Here is a 20,269-nt window from a genome sequence, read left to right on the forward strand (position 1 = left end):
TAAGACTCTACTTATTCTTACACCCTCACTCTGGCACACCTGCAACACTGGGAACTACATCTATACCACAAACTATTCTGGGAGAGAGCCAGAGGGAACCTGATGAACAAATCCTGCTCAATGCAACATATATCTCTGGTTCAATTAGTTAAATCAATCTGCTCTTGGTTGAGGAGCAGAGAAGCAGTTGGGCTACAATTTCCTGCAAAACTAGCCCCAAGTTTCTTTTCTCAAATGATATCTGTTCTCTACTGCCTGATCTTTCAAAGTTAGAGTGATTAGCCAATACAAACTTCCTGCAGATACAAGTCATGATCAGATCGTCATCTTAGATTATCTTTGGTTGAGGAACATAAACAAGCAAAAACCCCTAAACCAAATGAGAATCCATGAGACAAATAAGACAATTTTGACGTCATAAGATTAGAACATTTTTGAATAAAATAATGTAGCCAGAAGATATGATGGAATGGGGAAAATCTTTGCCTCAGTTATCTTTCATGAATCTAATATCCAAGATGGAGGAAAGTAACACGTCTAAGTCATGCCTAAGAGGTAAATGGTTAATAACAAGATATTCCAAGGAAATGGAAAAGGTAAACCACTACTAAGAGTGAAAAACAACTCACACTTTACCTCATACCCATTCAACAGGCAAAGGTGATAGAGCAAATAGACCATGTAAGGCAGGCTGATGGAGAAGCAGAAAGCTTCTAAGATTGTGATGACTGGTTAGGAATAACAGGAGACTTCATCCCAACCATGTCCTCTGATTTACTGATCCCCCTACTGGGCATATGTTCAAAAACAGAATTTGCCCACATATAATACTAAACCATTTATATAATTTTCTACTACTTAGTAGTAAAAGAAAAAAAAGCTATCCATCCATTGCAAAATGGGTAAACTGTGTACTGGGCATGTGTCCAAAGGGATTAATAACAGAATTGGCCCATAAATAATAAAGCATTTATGTAATTTTTTTATTACTTCATAGTAGGAGAGAAAGAAAGGTATCCATCCATTGGGAAATGGCTAGACTATGGAACATAAATAATGGAAACCATGAATATCAAAAGTTCAGAGAAACACAGATTTAGGATCAGATTCAGAGCCAGAAGAGACCTTGGAGGCTATATATTTCAGTCCCCTTATTTTGCAGATAAGGAAAATGAGATCCAGAAAGTTAGTGACACATTCATACTCCCACAGATAGTGAGCAGCAAAGGAGAATTTAAACTCAGGTCCCTTAACTACAAATCCAGCATTCTTTGCCCTGCAAGGACTAGTACAAAGGTAGAAAGCTGAACCAGGTAGATGGTGCACAGTGATGAAAAAACAAACGGAACAGTTCTAAGGGGCAGCTGAAGCACAATGACCAGCCTTGATCCTGGAGAAAAGAGGAAGAAATACTGCCCTCCTCTTTGCAAGGAAGTGGAGGGTGGTGATGGGTACAGAATAGAGCCTCAACAGTCAAACACTGTTACCTTATAAGCCTCATTTGCTTGACTGTCTTTCTTGTAGGGGAGGATTCCACAGTGGTGAAAGCAGGGGAGGAGGACTTACTATTACACAAGGTGAAAAAAATAAAAAGTAGCAATGAAACCTTTTTAAAAGGATTGGGTATTATCTCCAGCATTTAACCTTTTGCTGAGCTAGTAACACATGATAACCTTGTTTCTACTCATCTGGACTAACATAATTTACATCACAGAATGATGGCTTCACCCAGCTTACAAGAAATGGAGTGAACTCTTTCCCAGAAGGGATGGCTTGGTCACAGAACTTTTAGTACACCTCCCCTACACTGTCAAAGCTGTAATCAATCCTGTGGGAGTTCCCTGTATTTCTGATTTTATAGAGCTGCTTTCTAAAGACAGATCACTTCCCAAAAGAAAGCAGTCATAGAAAAGTTTAATTATGATTTAAATTTCCATCCATCAGAATCCCTGGTTTACTTCCTAGTAAACCCATCTGTGCTGAATAAAACTTGAAGTCTGACAAAGGTTTTTCTCACCATTGCCACCTCTCCTCAAGTATATATAATATTCAATACTGAAAGAGCTGTGAAACCCCAACAAAAACCTCTTCATTAATCTAGATTCTCTTTAGTGTGCATTTCCTGCTGTTGAATATAGACTGAGTTTTGACTGAAGGACTTCCCATAGTCACTGGATTTGTTCTCTTTTGTGTGAATTTTCTGGTGTTTAATAAAGACAGAATTTCGAGTGAAAGATTTCCCACATTCATTACATTCAAAAGGTCTATGACCTACACTATGAATTTTCTGATGCTGAGTAAAGACTGAGCTTCGACTGAAACACTTCCCACACTCATTACATTCATAGGGTTTCTCCTTAGTATGAGTTCGCTGGTGTTCAATAAGATGAAAGGTTCGATTGAAGGATTTCCCACATTCATTACATTTACAGGGTTTATCACCAGTGTGAACTTTTTGATGGTCACGAAATGTAGATTTGTGCCTGAAGGCTTTTCCACATTCATTGCATTCATAAGGTTTCTCATCATTGTGAATACTCTGATGTTGAACAAGATGTTTTCTCAGACTAAAAGCTTTCCCACATTGATTACATACATAGGGTTTCTCTTTGGTGTGAATTATCTGATGCCCAATAAGAAGGGCACTTCGACTAAATGATCGTCCACATTCACCACATTCATAGGGTTTCTCTCCAGTATGAATTCTCTGGTGCTCAATAAGACGGAAGCGCCGATTATAGGATTTCCCACATTCATGACATTCATAGGGTTTCTCTTTGGTGTGAGTGATCTGATGTCCAGTGAGGTATGATTTCTTACAGAAAGCTTTCCCACATTCATCACATTTGTAAGGTTTCTCTGTGGTATGGATTCTTTCATGCTCAATAAGAAACGAACTATTGCTAAAACATTTGCCACACTGATTACATTCATAGGGCCTCTCCCCAGTGTGGATTTTCTGATGACGTATAAAGCCAGAATTTCTAGTAAATGACTTCCCACATTTATTGCACTCATAAGGCTTCTCTCCAGTATGAGTTCTCATATGTTCAAGAAGTTGTGAACGGTGGCTAAAACTCTTCAAACATTTTTCACATTCATAGGGTTTCTCTCCAGTGTGGATTCTCTGATGGTCCAGAAGTCGTGACTTTCGCCCAAAAGCCATACCACACTCATTACAGCCAAAGGGTTTTTCTCCTGTGTGGAGTTTTTGGTGATGGAAGTGACAAGAGCTATATCTGAAGGTTTTCCCACACTCAGTGCATCTATACACTCTCTCTGGGGCGTGACTTCTCTGATGCTCAGTGAGGTACCAGGAACGTCGGAAAGTTTTTCCACACTCCTTACATGCATAGGGTTTTTCCCCTGTATGAATCCTCTGATGTTCAATGAGGTATGAGTTACGAATGAAGCCTTTCCCACATTCATTACAATGATAGGGTTTCTCTCCAGAATGAATTTTTAGATGCTGGAAAAGGCTTGAGCGATTACTCAAAATTTTCCCACACTCATTGCATTTGTAAAGCTCTTCTCCTGTGTGGATGAACTGATGCCGAAGCAGGCTTGAGCTATTTCTGAAGGCTTTCCCACATTCACTACATTTGTAGGGTTTTTCTCCTGTGTGGATAAGCTGGTGCTGAAGGAGGCTTGAGCTGGTACTAAAAGCCTTCCCACAGTCATCACATTTGTAAGGTTTATCAACAGTGTGTACTTTCTGATGCTCCAAGAGATCTTGGCTTTGACTGAAGGCTCTCCCACATTTGTTACATCTATAAGGTTTCTCTCCAGTGTGAATTCTCTGGTGCTCAGTGAGGGTTGATTTTCTCTTAAAAGTCTTCCCACACTCTTTACATGAAAAGGGTCTCTCTCCTGTATGAATAACTTGATGTCGGATGAGATGATAGCTTCTGGTAAATGTTTTCCCACACTCATAACATACATAGCGACCTGGTCCAGTGTGAATGCTCTGGTGCTGAGTGAGGTGTGACATGGTAACAAAACGTTCTCCACACTTCTGACAGTTGTACAGGGCCTCATTAGTTTGGAATACATTAAATCCAACTAAGGATGAATTCTGACTGTTGAAAAAGTCTTCATATTCATTAAGCAGGCTTGGTTTTTCTTCCGTGTGAAGGAGAAGCTGGTTGCTATGATCTAGGATTCTCTGTTTCAAAGTCATCTCTTCATTCAGGTTAAAAGAGTTTCCACATTCATTAAGCATGCCTGGTTTTTCCTCTGCTTGGAAAAGCCAATCACTACTGTCTATAATTTCATGCTTCAAAGCTATCTTGTCTTCACCATCTAAAAAGAAAACAAAACAGAAAATGAGAGTGTGAAAAAGAATGCAGTTGTCAGCTGCCCTGGGAGATGAAAAGTGAGGAAGATACAAGAAGGACCAAATGTGAACATGGTCCAGAACACAGTCCAGAACATGGTCCTAGAACTGCCTATGGACAGATAGGCAAAGAAATCCAGTCTTAACCTGGGTTCCAGATCTTACTTTGCCTGCCAGCAGCAAGTGGTCACAGAACTCACAAAATCACAGAATTTGAGAGGTAGAAGGGAACTTGGAAGCCATATTTTAAAAAAGTTCTGAACATAACATCAAGTAAAATGAATATTTCCATTTACATAGTAAGAAAGAGAATTAAAAATGAAGCTATGAATCTATTACATTCCACTAGTTTTTCCTTTTAGATTTATAATTCAATACATAGAAATACATACAAAGTTGCCCTACTTGGGTATTCTTACTTCTGTTCTCTCCTGCTGCCCCCCAAATAAAACAAAAAACAAAAATAAAATACAACAAGCACACATAATCCAGCAAAAATAGTCCCACAATGGCTATGTCCACAAATGCCTGCTTCATTTTGGATTTTAAGTCCATCATCTCTAGTAGCAGTTAGGTGGTAGGATCCATTTTCATACCAATGAACCTTTGGATTATGATTCAAAGATAAACATTTTAAAAGAATATATAATCTCTACACAAGCCAAAGTCACTGACCTTGCAGACAACTTGAGAAGGTAATTTAAGAACCATAGGTCTTCCATAATGTATCAATTTTTAAAAAAACCTTATACAGAAAATAATACAAGAAAGCTGCCCAGAACTTCTGAATTCAGGAAACAAACCAAAATTAAAAGAGCCTCCAGATAATCTCCAGAAAAACAGAAACAAAACATAGCATGGTATAGTGGTTAGAGAGCTGTACTAGGAGTTAGGAAAAGAAATACAGACCTACCAAAATGTTCAATACCCAAATGAACAAAATCCCAAATAGAAACCTTAAATATTCCAATCATAAAAAAGGAAAAAGAACTAACTGTAAAAGAACTAATAAAGAAAAAGTCCTGGTCCAGATGGCCTGGAAAAAACAACCAAATTTTAAATAATTTTAATTACTATACAGAAATTATTCTCAAAAGCTGAGAAAAAATACTCTACTAAATTTGTTTTATGAGGGAAATACAGTTCTGATACCTAAATTAAGGAAGTATAAAACAAAAGGGAATTATAGTCAATATTACTATGAGCACATTTTTAAAAAAGAAATTAAATGCAATCTTGGCTAAAAGATTACAATTAACTAATTTTGTAAAAGCATCACTTTCTATTATCATCCTGGATGTATACCTGGAATGCAAAGATGGCTCAACATTAGGAAAACAATCTACACAATAAATCAGTAAATAAAAACATTCAAAACCAAAAGAAGCAAAGTTTCCCCATTAAATATAGTAGTAAAGGAAGGATCCCCATCTTCCTTCCAGTAATTGGAAATAGTACTAGAAATACTGGCAATAGAAATGACAAGTGAAAGAATTCAAAGCCTATAGATTGGTAGAACATACAAAACTATTCCTAGCGAAATGACTAAAGTTTTAGGTATCAGCAATGAAAATGAGACAATTAAAAACTTCAGTAAAGTTTTAGACTACAAAATAAATTCACAAAAATCAATAACTCTTCTATAAAAGATGAATCTAATAATAAAAAGGGAAGTCCCACTCAAAAGAAATAAAAAATACACAAATAGCTCCGAGTCAATCTGTCAAATATCAATCAATATCTGATGGATACAATTACAAAACGGTTGTGAAATAAAAGAACATCAATAGCTGGAAAAAACCCAACGCTCATGGCTGGGCAGTACCAATCATACAAGGGACACTGCTGCTGAAGTTAATCCATCAATTTAGTGCTATACCAATCAATCTTCCAAAGGGATCCTTTACAGAGTGAGATAAAATAACATTCTTTTGGGAAAAAAAACATCCTGAGAATCTGGGAAAATAATGAAGAAAGGTAGGAATGAAGCGGCAATAAATAGCATTTTTAGACGTCAGACTATGAGCAAACATCCCAACCAACTGGCAGTGATTAACAAATAGAAAACTATCCATGGAACAGATGATGCTGTCTATTACTAACAACTACGAATTGCTAGTACTTAGAGCTTTAAGGTATGTAAAGTGCTTTACGAACATTTCTTCATTTGATTCTTGTCATAACAATTCTATTTTACAGATGAGGAAACTAAGGCTGAGAAAGGTTGTCTGAAGTAAGGGGTCTGGTGTCTGACAGAAGCTCAGGTTTTCCAACACTTGGGCCACTCCCCACCAAGCTGCCCAGATTAGACAAAGAGATTCAGACAATAACTGAACTCAGTAAACCCAGCGTAAACACTCTCTGGAAGAAAATTAGGTTTAGAAAAACGCCTTACGCCGTATTCTAAAACTGATTCAAAATTGGTCAATGGCCAGAATTCTAACGACCATATGTGTCATTAAAAAATTGGAAGTAAATCATTTCCCTTTTCACAGCCATGGGTGGTGGTAGTAGTGAATTCTTAACCAGCCAAAGGATAGAGGAAATACCAAAAGACGAAATTGATGTCTCTAATTACGTGCAACAGCAAAACCTGCTCATGAACAAAATCAGTAAATGTTCATTAATTGAATGATAATGCAAGAGGAAAAAGAGGAGCAGTCAATTGGAGAAAAAAAATCTCTGTATCTGATATTTCTCAAAAGGGCCTAAGATCCAAGATATATGGACAATTAATAGAAAAACATAAGAGCAAAAGCCATTCCACAACAGAGAAAGGGATCAAAGGATATGAACAAACCATTCTTGAAAGAATGGCAAACTAATAATGACCATGCGAAAGATCAAATGCAACTCAAAACAACCCTGAAGTTTCACTTCCCACCCAGCCAGGTGGGAAAGACGGCAGAAAATGGAAGCAGTCAACACCAGAGGGGGAATGGAACAGTGGGGACATCACTGCATTCCTGGTGGAGCTTTGGGTACTTCTGACTGTTCTGGAAAGCAATTTGGAAGTAGGCCCACCAAATTACCACCCTGCCCATAGCTCTGACCCAAGCTCACCACTACCAGCCCTAGACCTCAGAGAGCAAATAAAGAGTGAATGGATCCAAATGGACAAAGAGACTGACAGTGTCTCTTTTCACTGGAGACAAAAAATGAGAACAAATTGGGGTGTCCTGCTACAGGACAGAGCCTAAACAAATAAAATGGAATATTAACAAGCCCTAAGAAACGACGATGCCCACTTACAAAGGAGACTGGGAGATCTTTATGAACTAATTGAGAGGGACAGGAGCAGAACAAGGACAAATTACAAAACAGTCCCAGTAATTCAGAGAAAACCAACTTTGGCAGACTTCAGAGCTCTGGTCAATGCCAGGATGAGCCATTAGGCCAAAAGGATGAGGATGAAGACACACAGTGGCAGACGAGGCTGATGTCTACACAGTTGCCTACCAAGAGCTTTATTTGGGGGCTCTTTTCTATTTACTCAACTATGTGTGGAGGGGTGGTGGGAGAGACAGAAATAGTTTTTTTTAAATGTTTATTAATTGAAAAAATAAACATCCTGCCTCAAAAAAAAAAGTGAAGCTTATTTCATGTATTTCCTTAAGCCAACGTTAAAATGGCCTTATCAATATCGTCTGGTGCAGAACTCTATTCTTACCTTTCTGTGGGTGTATTCCAGATCCCTTGGGCAGCCTAGTGAACTGAAGGGACCCTTTTTTAGCAGGGAGGGGAATTATTAATTAAAAACTATTTTTAACTTAAATTTTACATCTTAAAAACTTTAAGCAATTACATTAGAAAGAAATGCTAATCTTCTGCTAAAAACGTGGTGATAACAAAGATGAAGTCTTTCCCATTCGCTTTTTTGGACCCCTGCCTTAGAGATAAAGGCTTTCCTCTCTGTAAACCTCAGCTGCTTCTTCTGTAAAATGAAAGTAACCCCTATCTACCCATCCTATTAGACACCTGTGGGGAACTGAACCTTGATCAAAAACTAGAGATAACAGCCAGCGCTGGGAGAGGCCCTCCTCAGGCAAAAACGGGGTTCAGTTGGGGCTGGAGCCCAAACAGACCGAACCCCCATTATCTTCCTCACCTGTAATTATAGTCTGGGAGGTGTAAGGTCCAGCTTTTCTGAATTATCAATGAGACAGACCTGTGATCAAGAGTTCAAAGGTCACTGGCTGGAGGGGATTCCATAGCAGAGAAGACCAAGGCCCCCAGCTCACCATGCTCTCGCCTGGGCAGCAGGTTCCGGGTCATCCCCTCCAACTCAACCTTCACAGTGGGAAAGAAGAGGGTCCTTGGGGTGGGCTGCTCCATCGGGGTCAGCATGTCGGGACCCCAGACCTGCAGACAGGTCACATCAGAGCAGAGTTCTGGGATGGGGGGTAGGAGTACAGGGGGAGGGGGACAGGAGGAGGTTAAAAGAGGGAAGAGGGAGGAGCAAGGAGGAGGTGGGAATAAGAGCAGGAACAGAGGGGGAGGAGAGGGCAGGGCCCTCCCTCAAAGACACCCTGAGGCCCGGGAGCCCTCCTGAATCCTCCCATCCCCCAGCCCTGGAAGGCCGGGCCCACCCTCCCCAGGCCTGCCCGTGATGGCAGCAGGCAAAGGGGGCAGGGATCTCACCTGCTGGGGTCGGGGGGCCCCAGCCGCCGCCATCCCGCCGCCCCCGAACCGCGGGGCTCTGCCAGGCGCTCCGCCAGGTGCTGCTGATGCCGGGACCCCAACTCTGAGGAGAGACGCGGGCACGCGGGGGAAGGGGGACACCCAAGGCTCGTGGGGGAGGGGCGCCCAGCAGGGATGGGAGATTCCAGGGGAGAAAGCACGGACGGTACCCCCCCACACCCACTAGTGATTGGGGGAGGGGAGACGCCTCCCACCAGGAGCCCACGCACCAAGGGGAAGGGACACTCACCTAGAAAGGGGAGGAGGCCCCGCCCCCACAAGTCACCCACGTGTGGTGGGCGGCCTGAGACCTCCCCGAAGGGAAAACCCACGCGTGAAGAGGCGCCGCTGACAACTCCTTCTGACAGCTCCGAGGGATGGGGCTATCGCCCTCGGATCCGAGCCGGGGCGTCGCTGGCCCCACGCGGGATGTGCCCCCACGAACCACGTGCACCCAGCAAGGGGTACGGACAGGAAGTGTCCCTGCTGGCTCGTGGGTCTGAGCCCCTACCCCGCGTGCCCAAGTGCACTTCCGGGGCGCTCTAGGCTGCCCGGAGGCCGCTCGTCTCGATGGTTCACGGGGCACGGGGAGTGGGGGGGGGGGGAGGCGGGGCAGGGTCACGTGGGCCCTAGGAGCCTGAACACCGAGAGCTCTTCAGGCCTCTGGATGGTTCAGGATCTTCGGGGGTGGGTTGGGGAAGGCGGAACCAGGGTTACGGGGACCAGCGAGTGGCGGGGCCTCCCCTTCCCCTCAAGCACACTTCCGGTGCTGCTCTAGACCGCCCGGAGGCCGCTCGTCTCGATGGCTCCTGGACTTGAAGGGTCAGAGGGCGGTGCTCTGGCCGGACCCTTCCCCAGCTGGGAGGAGGTGGAGCCTCCTGGGCGGGAGTAGCTCCTACCATTCTCCCCCATGGGGATGCTTCCTGACCCTCGGCATGTGCCCCGGTTTCCCCCTCTGTAAAATGGGACGGGGATGAGAATAAAGAATTCCAAAGAGAGGCTATGAAGTGCCCCCCCACCCCCCAATCATCTGTGTCCTCTGACCCTGGTCATTCAAGGTCATGGTCAGCCTGTGCCCAGCTTGGTCAGAAGCAGGACCCTGAACCCAGGGCTTCCACCCACCGCTGCTTCCTGTCCAGCTGCACATCCAGGGTAACGCTAGCTGGGGGTCCGGGTGGAAGAGTCCCCAGCTCTCCCCAGCCTCCCCTTCCCCGCTGGTCAAACAGCCAAGAAGCTGAATATCACTCCATGAAATCCACTTTGTCCACACTGGGAGACCCATAACAAACCTTGGACCCTGCAGATTCAGTCCACGACCATTTATTGAGAGTTCCCTTTGAGCAAAATGGGACAGGTGGTGGAGCCAGAGCAAGGCCCCCCCAATGGGACGCAGGGAGCTGGGTGTGAGGCCCACCCCTCCATCCGTGGGTCAGCGAGTGAAGGTCAGAACCAGCTGCGAAGACAGAGTATGCGGGAGCATGTCCACAGGCACAGCTTGGCTCAGTGTGAAAGGCTCACCTTGGAGGTCCTGGCCAGAGTTGGGGCAGCACAGCCTGCAGACACCAGAGGGTCCTAGTCAGCCCCAGAGACCCCTGGGGACACCTCCCAGCTCAGGCCTCCCTTACTCACTGAAGGAAGGTCTCCATGTCTTCTGCGTGGGGCCGGCCAGAGATGAACACTAGCTTCTGGATAGCTGGGCAGCCCCGGATGGCATGAATGACCCTGTGAGCTGACGGCAGAAATGGGGGATGAACATCAGAGCCAGGCCGCCTTGGGTGCAAGGGCCAGCCTGCAGGAGAACCTCAGGAACCCTCTACCTGGGGAGGATGAGCCCCTAGGTACACGCTTACACAGCCTAGCGCCTGCTGGGTCCACCAGCGCCACCAGCACCTGACCATCCCCTTGACATTTTCCGAGCCGGGCCACGGCCTTCTTGACATCTCGCCGCTGGCACTCCCAGTTGGTGATCTCTGCAACAGAAAGATGCTGCCCTCAAGTGTGGCAGAGGCCCCCTCCCCCTCCGGTTCTCCCTAGATCCTAAGTGGGTTGGAGGGGATGGGCCTGGCCTGGCCCTGCTTGTCTCCAGGGGGTTTTGGTGGGTGCTTAGTGAGGGCTCTTCAGGGGTCTGTAAGACAGTTTGTGTGACAGGCCCTTTTGGCCACTTAGAGAAGCCCACAGACTGTTGGTCCCAGCCCTCCTCACATGGTTAAATAATAGGAGATTCTCAATCTGGGCCTTCTTCCCCTCCCCCCATCCACATGCATGGACCCTCTGAGATCTATCCATGGAATCCTGGAATTCTTGTTTAGGTCCCATGGACCAGGTGACATCAGAGGTGACTCTGGGATTCTGGTGAGGGCTAGGCAGGGCAGGTCCTTGGCCCCTCTGACCCCCTGCTATCAGCCCACTCCTCCCCACCTCCAGGCCCCTTCCTGTACCGTTGAAGGCCATGCTCCACTTGGCATCCTCCATAGCCTGTCCGACCAGCTGCAGGCTGAGGACCTGGGCTGCCCACCGAGCCAGGGAGAGGCCCATGGCACCTGTATACAGAAGAGTCTGAGGCCGGTATTTGGGATGGAGGATACGAGACTCCCTACTCACTGCCACTGCCCCTGAGTATGTGGCTACCAACCTGTGCTAAAGCTAAGGTCGAGGATGACAGTGCTTTGGTCCACCCTGCCCAGCTCTGCTACAACTCGGTAGAGAGCCTCAGTGGCACCCATGTTCAGAGGGAAAAAGGCCCCTGGAGAGATGCGATGTTTCAAGCCAAGGATGTCTTCAAACATATGGGGCTCCCCTGCCAGCAGCTGGTAGCGGTGGAAGCAGGATTGCTGCAGGCTGGGTGTGACCCTGGAGAGGGAGACAGGGCAGCCTGTGAGGAATGGCCCCTGTAGGCAGTCCCAGCCTGTTTCCTGAACCCTGCCCGGCTTACCTCTCCTTCAGGTAGAGGGAGGTGAGGTTACACACAGACCCAGGTCCTGACATGAAGAACTCCTTGGCTCTCTCCTTCTGAGCACAGATGGCCTCCTGCTCAGACCCAAAATGAGGAGCTGTGGAAAGAGATGGCTAGCCCTGCTCCATGGCATGAGGTCTAGCTCTGTGACAGCTGCCCGGACCTACCTCCAGGCTGGCCTTGGGGCCCATATGACCCCCAGAGCTGGGTGTTTGTCCAGCATCACCTGGGCCATGGCTTTCTCCTCCTCAGTTCTACCACTAGAGCCTACAAGTTCTGGAGCTGCCCAGGGTCTTACCTGACTTAGTCCCTGGGCATGAAAAGTGATGATGGCCATTGTGTGTCCTAGGCTGCTGGTCCGCACTCTGAGGCGACGCCAAGGCCCAAGCTTGTCTATGTCAAGGTTAGGGTCCAGGGGGGTTTGTCGCAGAAACGCCTCATAGCACTGGGAAGCCAGAAAGACACAGCAATGCCAACCCCTTAGGCCCAGTCAGAAAAAAGAGAGACCCCTAGTGCACCTGCCTGGCAGAGTCTGTACCACTATCTTCCCTCCATAGAGCTAGGAAGTCCTGGGCTCAAGTCCAGCCTTTGAGCCATGCTGGGCTGGGTGACCCAGGGCTCCCAGTGGCTCTTTGCAGCAAAAGTTCAGAAACAGACTGACCCATTGGCATGTCTGGCAATGCCTGCCTCCTTTCACACCTGTGGCCTCCCACCTTGCCTGCCAAGAGCAAAAGCTCTGAGTGGAGAGGACAATTTCTTCCTGCATTTTTCTCTGTACCAGCATTTCTAGGGTCTTGACCAATCCCTTCCTCAGCTTCTACCAAGTAAACACATGGAGGCTCCCAGATGGGTCTGAAGGCATGCATCCAACAGATGTCCAGGCTGTGGGTCTGAAGGAGCATCAGACGTCCAGGCCATGGGTCTGAAGACGTGCATCCAGTGGATGTTCAGGTTGTGGGTCTGAAGGCATGCATCTGACGGACATTTAGGTGAGCCTTTGAACGGGCCTCTTCTAACCCCTATTCTGGGCATCTAAGCCCTGGGCCTCAAGGGGGGCTGCTATGAGTGTGGAATGGAGGAGGTGTAGTCCCCCATGGCCAAGGAGTCAGTATGTTCTGCTGACCTGATCTTTGTCATGGGGAGCCGTGATGGTGGAGCCAGATAGGGGTACATCTGGACAAAGATGACAGGCTCTGGAGGAAGAAGGTCAGGCTGGTTGGGGGTCCCCTGCCCCCAGGTCCCCTGGGCCCTTCTTACCTGGGCAACCTGGAGGTGCCTGGTGGGAAGAGCTCTCAGATGGCCAGCAGGTACGCAGAAAATTGTCTTCCCTAAGGAAAGACCAAGATTTATTTGGCCTGTTCTCTTCCCAAGCTTTCTAGAAACAGGATGTGCTATCTCAATCTGTCTGGGAAGGACAGGCAGATGTCTAGGAAGGTCCTGACAAGAAAAGGCCATGGTCAAGATGCCACCACAAAGGTCTGGCTCCCTCTTCAGCTGACTTGACTTGGTGTGACTGTCCCGGCCCTCCTCAGGCCCCACCTGGAGTAAAGGATGTGCTCAGTTCTAGGGGTCACAGTTTGGGAGAGACACTGATGGGTCTGGGGGGAGGGGCAGGTCTTGAGTGCTCACCAGCTGAGGAGCTAAAGGGTTGGGGAGAGAGGTGGTCAGAGAAGCCTTGGGAGCTTGCTCACTGTCCATGGATTTGCCTTGTCCTGTTTGGCCCCATGGGGCGTAATCAGGAGCCATGGCTAGGATGTGCTGCGTTAGGCTCCATGCCCAGAACTCTCTAACCCCAAGCTGGTCCCACAGTGCAGAGGTCAGGGCTCCCCCTCCTCAAAGGACTTCCAGCACACACAAGATGCCCACTTGCTGGGGAGGTCTCAAGGAAGGGGACACTCTCAACTCAGACATCATGGCTTTGGTCGGCCACAGATGTCCCCAATCAGCCCAGCAGGCTCTTCGTGGGACCCAAGGGCTCACTCAGACCTCTTCAAGGCAAATTGAGTCCCTCGTTCCTCCTGTCATGAGTCTTCTTGCTCTGCCGCAAAATTCCCTGGGAGGTTCCGATCAGGGGCTGCCTCCTGCAGGAATCCCTCCTCATCTCCGTAGCCATTCATGCCCTCTCCCCCCTCTTCAATTTATCAGGAAGGTGAGCGTAAGCCCTGGAGGTTAGGGGCTGTTTCCCTGCTCTCTTTGTATCCCCAGAAAAACACCTGGTGTTTAATAAATGCTTCTTGAACAGGACCAGACCCATTCAGGAAAGACAGGTAGCTGTCATGAGTGGGGTTCAAAATGAGGGTGGTCTTTGTCTTTGGAACCATGGGGCCAGGGGGAAGGGAGAGAGAGGGAGAGTGTGGGAGGGTTAGAGTTAGAGGACAAATCTGCAAATGGCCTGGGGAAGCTGGGCCACAAGATTCCCTGCTCTCTGCTGGTCTCCCTTGCCTGCCCTTGTCTCTCAGACCCTTCCCTGTCCATCCCCCTGGACTCACCTCCGGGGGATCTCAGGAAGCAACCCACAGTCCTTGGGTGGCCATCTGGGCCCCGGTTTATAGAGAAGACAGATTTGTTTCTGTAACCATCGATGACAGGCTGGCAAGAGGAGGTGGATAGGGAAGGAGGGAGAAGAGGGGGAGGAAGAAGGTTAAAAGGCACTGTACATTAACCCTAAGGACAGGAAAGGATTGACCTTTCTGATGGGGACAGCCCACAGGGAATGGGCCTAGAAAGGGCCACAGAGGAGGTTGTCACCACCAGGGACTCTGGCCACGGACGGAGTCACCACCACCGGGGCCCCTAGCTAGATCCCAACTCACTGATGGGATGAAAGGCTGGAGGAGGGCACCCAGCCCTTGGGCCTCCGCCACCACCGTGCTCAGTTTGTGGAGACGACTCTGGAGCTTCTCCAAGGTCTTCTTGGTCACTTCGAACTTGACCTATAGCAGGCAAAAGACACGGGGCTCTCCCTGGCCCTGCTGGTTTTCCTCCAGACCCAGAGCTCAAAGCAATCTTCTGCCACCCACCAAAGTGCATTCACTAGCCTGGGCCTGGCATTTGAGGCTCTCCATAGTCAGGTGCCTTATTTCAGGCTGTCTCCACTGGACATTTGCTTCTCCCACCTATCCCTGTGCCTGTGATGGCCTCCTCTGGGATCCCTTCTCTCCCTACAAGGGGCTGCCCCCATCCATGGAAACATCAGGTATTGGGGTAGTGAGCCATAGGGACATCTGAGCTGATCCACAGCCCCTCACCACAGGTTGCAGGGGCATGGTGGGGCTCACCCTGGGAGGGGGCTGAGACAGTAGGCCCCCTCCCCCGAAGGGTAAGTGCTAGGGCTCTGACAAAACCAGGAGAGGGTTGAAAATCATGCTCTGTTGCAGAGTGCCCACTGGGAGAAGGGGCTTCCCAGTAGAGGCCATGGTCACCCCCATATCCTGGACCTAGGTCGGGGACACAAAGGGTGGGAACAGAGAGGAGGGCCAACTAAGGCAACCAGATGAGACCAGCGGATTGCAAAGTGGCAAACTCCAATGATGGTGTACCACTGGCCCCCTCTGTTAACAATGGTGGTGGGTGTCAGAGCCAGAGTCCCTGGGTGGACCTCAGCCTCAGCGTGTCTCTAAAAGGAAGAAAGGATTGAGCAAACATGGGAACAAACTCTCTGTCCAAATGACTGCACCAGTCCCCCCTCCTCCCCCCCCGCTGGCCCATTTGCAGGGGGCCACACAAGCGTCAGGACAGTTAGTGGAGGTTTAAATCCCAGGTCCATCCCTCTTCAGCTGAAGCCATGCAGGGAGTCACAGTGGCTGGGACCCAAGTCTGGGATTCCAGGGAAATGGCATCACCCAAAAGAATCAAAGAGAGAGGGACAGGTCAGAAGAAGAAGCCAAGTACAGAGACCCAGGGCCAGGCCCAGGGCCAGCAGGGCCATAGCTCAGGGCCTTCTGTGGCTTCTCTGAATTGGGACAAGGAAGACTCCTTCTACAGACCTGTGGGTGCACATTCTAGTTCTTATGCAAGAGTTAGAGCTTCACCTTTAGTTGTTCATCATAGTTCAGTCTCCACAGGGGTAGCAGCTGATCTGCCAACCTGAAATAAATACAGGCTTGAGCATCACCTGTTCAGTCACCTATCCATCCACCCATCTGTTCATCCAGTCACCCACCCACCCATCCATCCACCCATCTATTCATCCATCCATCTATCCATCCATCCACCCACCCATCTATCCACCCATCTGTTCATCATCCACCCAACTATCTACCCATCCATCCATTTATCCATCCATCCATCCATCCACCCACCCACCCATCCACTCAGACCCAGGAAAATTACCCCAATTGCCTGCTATTTGTAAGACTACATCTAGGGAAGCGACCTTCTAATCCCTTTCACCTCCTTCCTGTTTTGTTTCTCCCTTTAGGAGAGAGGTTCCCACCCAAAGTCCACTTCTCTCAAGGAGTCACCATCAATTTCTTTCCTGCTAAATCTAATGGTGTTTTTGTACTCCTCTCCTTGACCTCTGTCTCCCCCACTAAATCCAACTTGTCCTTGGGGACATTCTCTTCTCTCCAGGTTTTTGTGTCCCATTCTCTGCTGGGTGGGTGCCCCTGAGGCTCTGTCCTGGACCCCTTTCTCTTCTCTCTTTACACACCGTCATCTCCATGGGTTCACTGATCATGTCTATGCAGGGAACTCCCAAACCCAGGTCCCCAGACATCATTCTTTCCCCAGGCTCTAGTCCTCTGTCTTCCCCAGGTGTCTAGTTCACCACTTCCCCAACGGACTCCTCACCTTAAGCCCCAAGCTCACTCCTCCTTCTGACTTCCCAATCTTCCTTCGTGGCACCACCATCCTGCCAGTCACCCTAGTTTACAGCTTAGGAGCCAGCCCTGCTCTTCTCTCCTATACTGCATGTCACCCCTCCCCCACATCCAATCAGTTGCCAAGTCCTGGACCTCTCCCCCGGTGCTGGGCATCTCTTGGCTCTCTTGGATAATTTCAGTGGCCTCCCTGACTCCTCTCCACAGTGCCCTGCCCAAAAAGTCCCAAGAACCCCCCAGTGTCCCTGGGATCAAAGGCCCTCAGGACTAGGTCTCACCTCTCCTGCCAAAAGCCCAGGTCTTGGCCTGGCTGCCCTTCCCAGGGCTTTCTTTCCCCCTGACTGGGCTCCGATGCTGCCTGGGTGAAGTTTCCCTTCCCTGCTGAGCTCAGTGACGCCTGGGGCTGACCCTGGGGGCCCCAGGCCCACCAGGGAAGCAGTCTCCTTTTGGAAAGGAGAACCCCTGAAGACAGGATGGACCTTGGGTGGGCCATGAGCCCCTTGGGACAAGAGCAGCACGCGAACCTTCCCCTGCACGGGAATATGAGACAGATCGGAAAGGCTGAGATGAAGAGGCCAGCCTCCCATCTGCCTTTCTCCCCTCCACCCCTTTGCTCAGGCTGGGTTCCCTGCCTGCAGGGCTCTCCCTTATCATCTTGGGGGCCCCCTTCCCCCTAGAACGCAAACTCCCCGAGAGTAGGGGAGGGCTCACTCCCAAATTCGCAGGGTTTTGACCAAGAGGGAGCTTGAAGCTCAGAGTCATTTGAGGGGCAGACGGAAACCTGTGTGGTCCAGAGGGAGCTGTCCTGGTAGACCCGCGGCCTCCCCCTCTCTGGGCACCTCGCAGTAGACTCAGGATGAGCACTAAATAGGCGCCAGCGCGAGCCAGGGCATAAACACTTAGGCGGGGAAGGGGAGGCACAGGAGTAAGAGTGGGGCTGGACAAGGGCGCTCCCCGCCCCTTGGGTTAGCGGGCTGGCAGTGACCTGGGCAGCACAGGCGGCGGGACGCGAGCAGACCAGGACACGAGGCCGATCTCTTCCCAGCCCAGCCGCGGCTCCGCAGCCACTTCCGGGAGGGCCGGGCTGGACTGACTGGGCGGGGTTCCTCCTCCAGAGGGGCAGGGCCTGGCGAAGCTCCCGACAAGTGTCCTTCCTTTTCCTAGTCCTGGCTCCACCTCCCACCCTCCTCTTCCCCACTCCCCAAAGCACAAAGTGGGTGCACTCCCCGACCTGTGACACAATTCCCTCCCCCACGCCCCCTGGCACTCGGGGGTGCACCTTTCTGTCCCTCCTCGCCCCCTCTAGCTCGCGGGTGTATCGTAGGCAGAGATTAGAAGGCGTCCCCTTTTCATAGAATTTACCAGTTTATTGAGATAATGGAATTAATAAATTATGCAATTTCTCTGTCAGTTTCCCCTCTCCCATCTCGGAGCTTTCCTTTGGGAGTTTTCCCTGTGCCTCTTTCACTTCTGTTTCTGATACTGAGTTGTTACATGAGTCTATTTCTTTTGTTAATTTGGATACTTTGTATTCTTGTGGAGTTTCATTCCTCTCTCTCTGTGGGGTCTGGCCAGACTTCCGTTCACTCGCTTCTGGCTGGTCAGCCATCCTCACGCAGGGTCCCCACAAAAAAAGGCTGCTATGGTTGCCAATGCAATGCACCGCTGCTGAATTTTACTTTCGGTTCCAATCACACTTGCAGTAATGCACACTGTGGGTCAGTCTCAGTTTGGGAAGTCCCGTTTCAGCTATTCGGAGATCCGACTGGAAAAATCCAACCCACGGGTGAGACTTCAATTGGCTAAAAGAATTTCCACTTTATAGGGTTTTAGACGAAGAGTCTAAAAATAGTATAGATGTTTGCATTTTTCTGGGGGTCCTGCCAGGAAATGACATGGGGTTGATTTACTCTGTTTCTTTTCAGTAAGTCATGTCCTGTGACTTCTGCCAGTGTTAGGTCACTCAGGGGACACAAGTCCTTGCATGGCCTTAATAAAATTCAACATGGAAGATCTAAAAATCTTAATTTCCCTTACACCATGTCAGTGAACTTTGTTCAATAATCTCCAGGAGCTCCCTCCTATCACTGAGGGAGAACATCAGCTCCTCCGGCATCTGAGGTCCTTAACGACGGTCTTGGCTGTATAACTGTGGATTAGTCGTTAGTCATTAGCCCTAATGGCTGCAGTACTGGATACTATTTCCTTAATAGAACAAATCCAGTGGGAGTCAGGAACCTAGTATGCAGTAATAGCTTTGGCTAATGCCTTCTTTACCATCCCAACAGTGGAAGAACAATGGGACCAATTTGCCTTTACTTGGCTGGGCCACCAAATACTTTTACCCAGTTACTATACGGGTGATTGATGTCTTGATTCATGTGTAAATTGATTTTAAGTGAGGCAGAGTTGCAAGTTAGCCTCACTTTCTCCTCCAGTCATCATAGTCCTGTAGCAGAACAGAATCAAGAAGACTTCAAGAAGGATGCAGAGGATGACCTTGACATCTTTGGTGTCTGAGCAAGCTCTAGGCACTCCACATTGCCTGCTTCAGCTGCTTTCATGGCTGTTGTAACAAATTGTTCTCATCCACCTGTTCCACGAAGGGAAGTCTTCATATGCTTGGGGTAGACACCCCCCTAACTCACCAATGGGTTTGAGATCCCTTGATTACCCTCAATCTGGTTTGGCCCATCTGCTGTAACAATTTACCGGGGTGTGGCCACTGCACCTTTTGAAAAACAATTACTAGTATACTATTGGGCATTACTAGATACCAAACAATTAACTCTGGGGCACAATGTGTTTTTATGACCTGAGGTCCTGATTATAAGTTCACCCAAAACACACTGCACAGGCCATGCACAGGAAAGAAGTATTATAAAGTGGAAATGGTACAATCAGGACATGGCCACACCCAGGAGGGCTGGTGTCGTTAAGCTTCAGGATAAAACCTCTAATGTGACACCCTCATCTACTGTCCTTTTGACTGAGAATGTTCCAAATATTAGAGAATTTCCAGTTAAATGGAATAAAGGTTTCCAAGTGCTCTCCTTAAAACAGAAAAAGCATGCCTGGTTTACTAATGGGTCAGCAAAATGCATAGGAACAGTTCAATATTGGAAATCAGTTGCTTACAATCCTACTACAATGAAAACACTGACCTCTACTGGGGAAGGTAATAACAGGCAATATGCTGAACTGCAGGCAGTTTATTGAGCACTTAAACAGGAAGAACAAAGGGAATGTCATGTTTTTACAGATTCCTGGGCAGTCGCTAATGGATTGATAACCTGGATGCCCAAGTGGGCTTCTGATAATTGGGGAATACATGGCAAGGAATTATGGGGCACAATCCTGTGGAAAAGCATGTGGGAAATCGTACAACATAGTAATGTATCTTTTTTTCATGTGGATGCTCATACTACCCTGGATTCCATGGAGCAGGTGGGGATGTAATGCACAAAAAGACAGAATGAC

At 48.3% G+C, this 20,269-nt stretch overlaps 2 protein-coding genes across 10 annotated transcripts; both read right to left on the reverse strand.

Annotated features, from left to right (window-relative positions):
* Positions 1–962: 962 nt before the first annotated feature.
* Positions 963–10,228, reverse strand: LOC140525459 (uncharacterized). 3 transcript variants are annotated; one of them, XM_072640877.1, is made up of 4 exons: positions 9,267–10,228; positions 8,978–9,080; positions 8,578–8,698; positions 963–4,302 (listed from the first exon to the last, which is right to left on the reverse strand). In XM_072640877.1, exons 2-4 carry the CDS (start codon positions 9,008–9,010, stop codon positions 2,093–2,095), a joined length of 2,364 nt encoding a protein of 787 aa, XP_072496978.1. In that variant the 5' UTR covers positions 9,011–9,080; positions 9,267–10,228; the 3' UTR covers positions 963–2,092. The 3 variants fall into 3 exon arrangements, with proteins under 3 accessions (XP_072496978.1, XP_072496980.1, XP_072496977.1); XM_072640879.1 differs by having other exon boundaries at positions 8,578–8,727; XM_072640876.1 differs by having other exon boundaries at positions 8,978–10,228.
* A 92-nt stretch (positions 10,229–10,320) lies between these two features.
* On the reverse strand, positions 10,321–17,884 carry LOC140525460 (tRNA (uracil-5-)-methyltransferase homolog B-like). Of its 7 annotated transcripts, none has more exons than XR_011974042.1 (13): positions 17,775–17,860; positions 17,068–17,319; positions 16,001–16,055; positions 14,783–14,902; positions 14,459–14,558; positions 13,227–13,297; positions 12,268–12,414; positions 11,949–12,043; positions 11,649–11,866; positions 11,455–11,572; positions 10,867–10,986; positions 10,646–10,745; positions 10,321–10,569 (listed from the first exon to the last, which is right to left on the reverse strand). XR_011974042.1 is itself a non-coding variant. In XM_072640885.1 (13 exons), the coding sequence occupies exons 2-13, from the start codon at positions 17,280–17,282 to the stop codon at positions 10,446–10,448; spliced, it is 1,467 nt and encodes a 488-aa protein (XP_072496986.1). In that variant the 5' UTR covers positions 17,283–17,319; positions 17,775–17,884; the 3' UTR covers positions 10,321–10,445. The 7 variants fall into 7 exon arrangements, 6 of the variants coding, with proteins under 6 accessions (XP_072496986.1, XP_072496985.1, XP_072496981.1 ...); XM_072640885.1 differs by having other exon boundaries at positions 11,455–11,556; positions 17,775–17,884; XM_072640884.1 differs by having other exon boundaries at positions 10,834–10,986; positions 11,455–11,556; positions 17,775–17,884.
* Positions 17,885–20,269: the final 2,385 nt, after the last annotated feature.

Source organism: Notamacropus eugenii, chromosome 2, assembly GCF_028372415.1.
Source record: "Notamacropus eugenii isolate mMacEug1 chromosome 2, mMacEug1.pri_v2, whole genome shotgun sequence".
NCBI lineage: Eukaryota > Metazoa > Chordata > Mammalia > Diprotodontia > Macropodidae > Notamacropus > Notamacropus eugenii.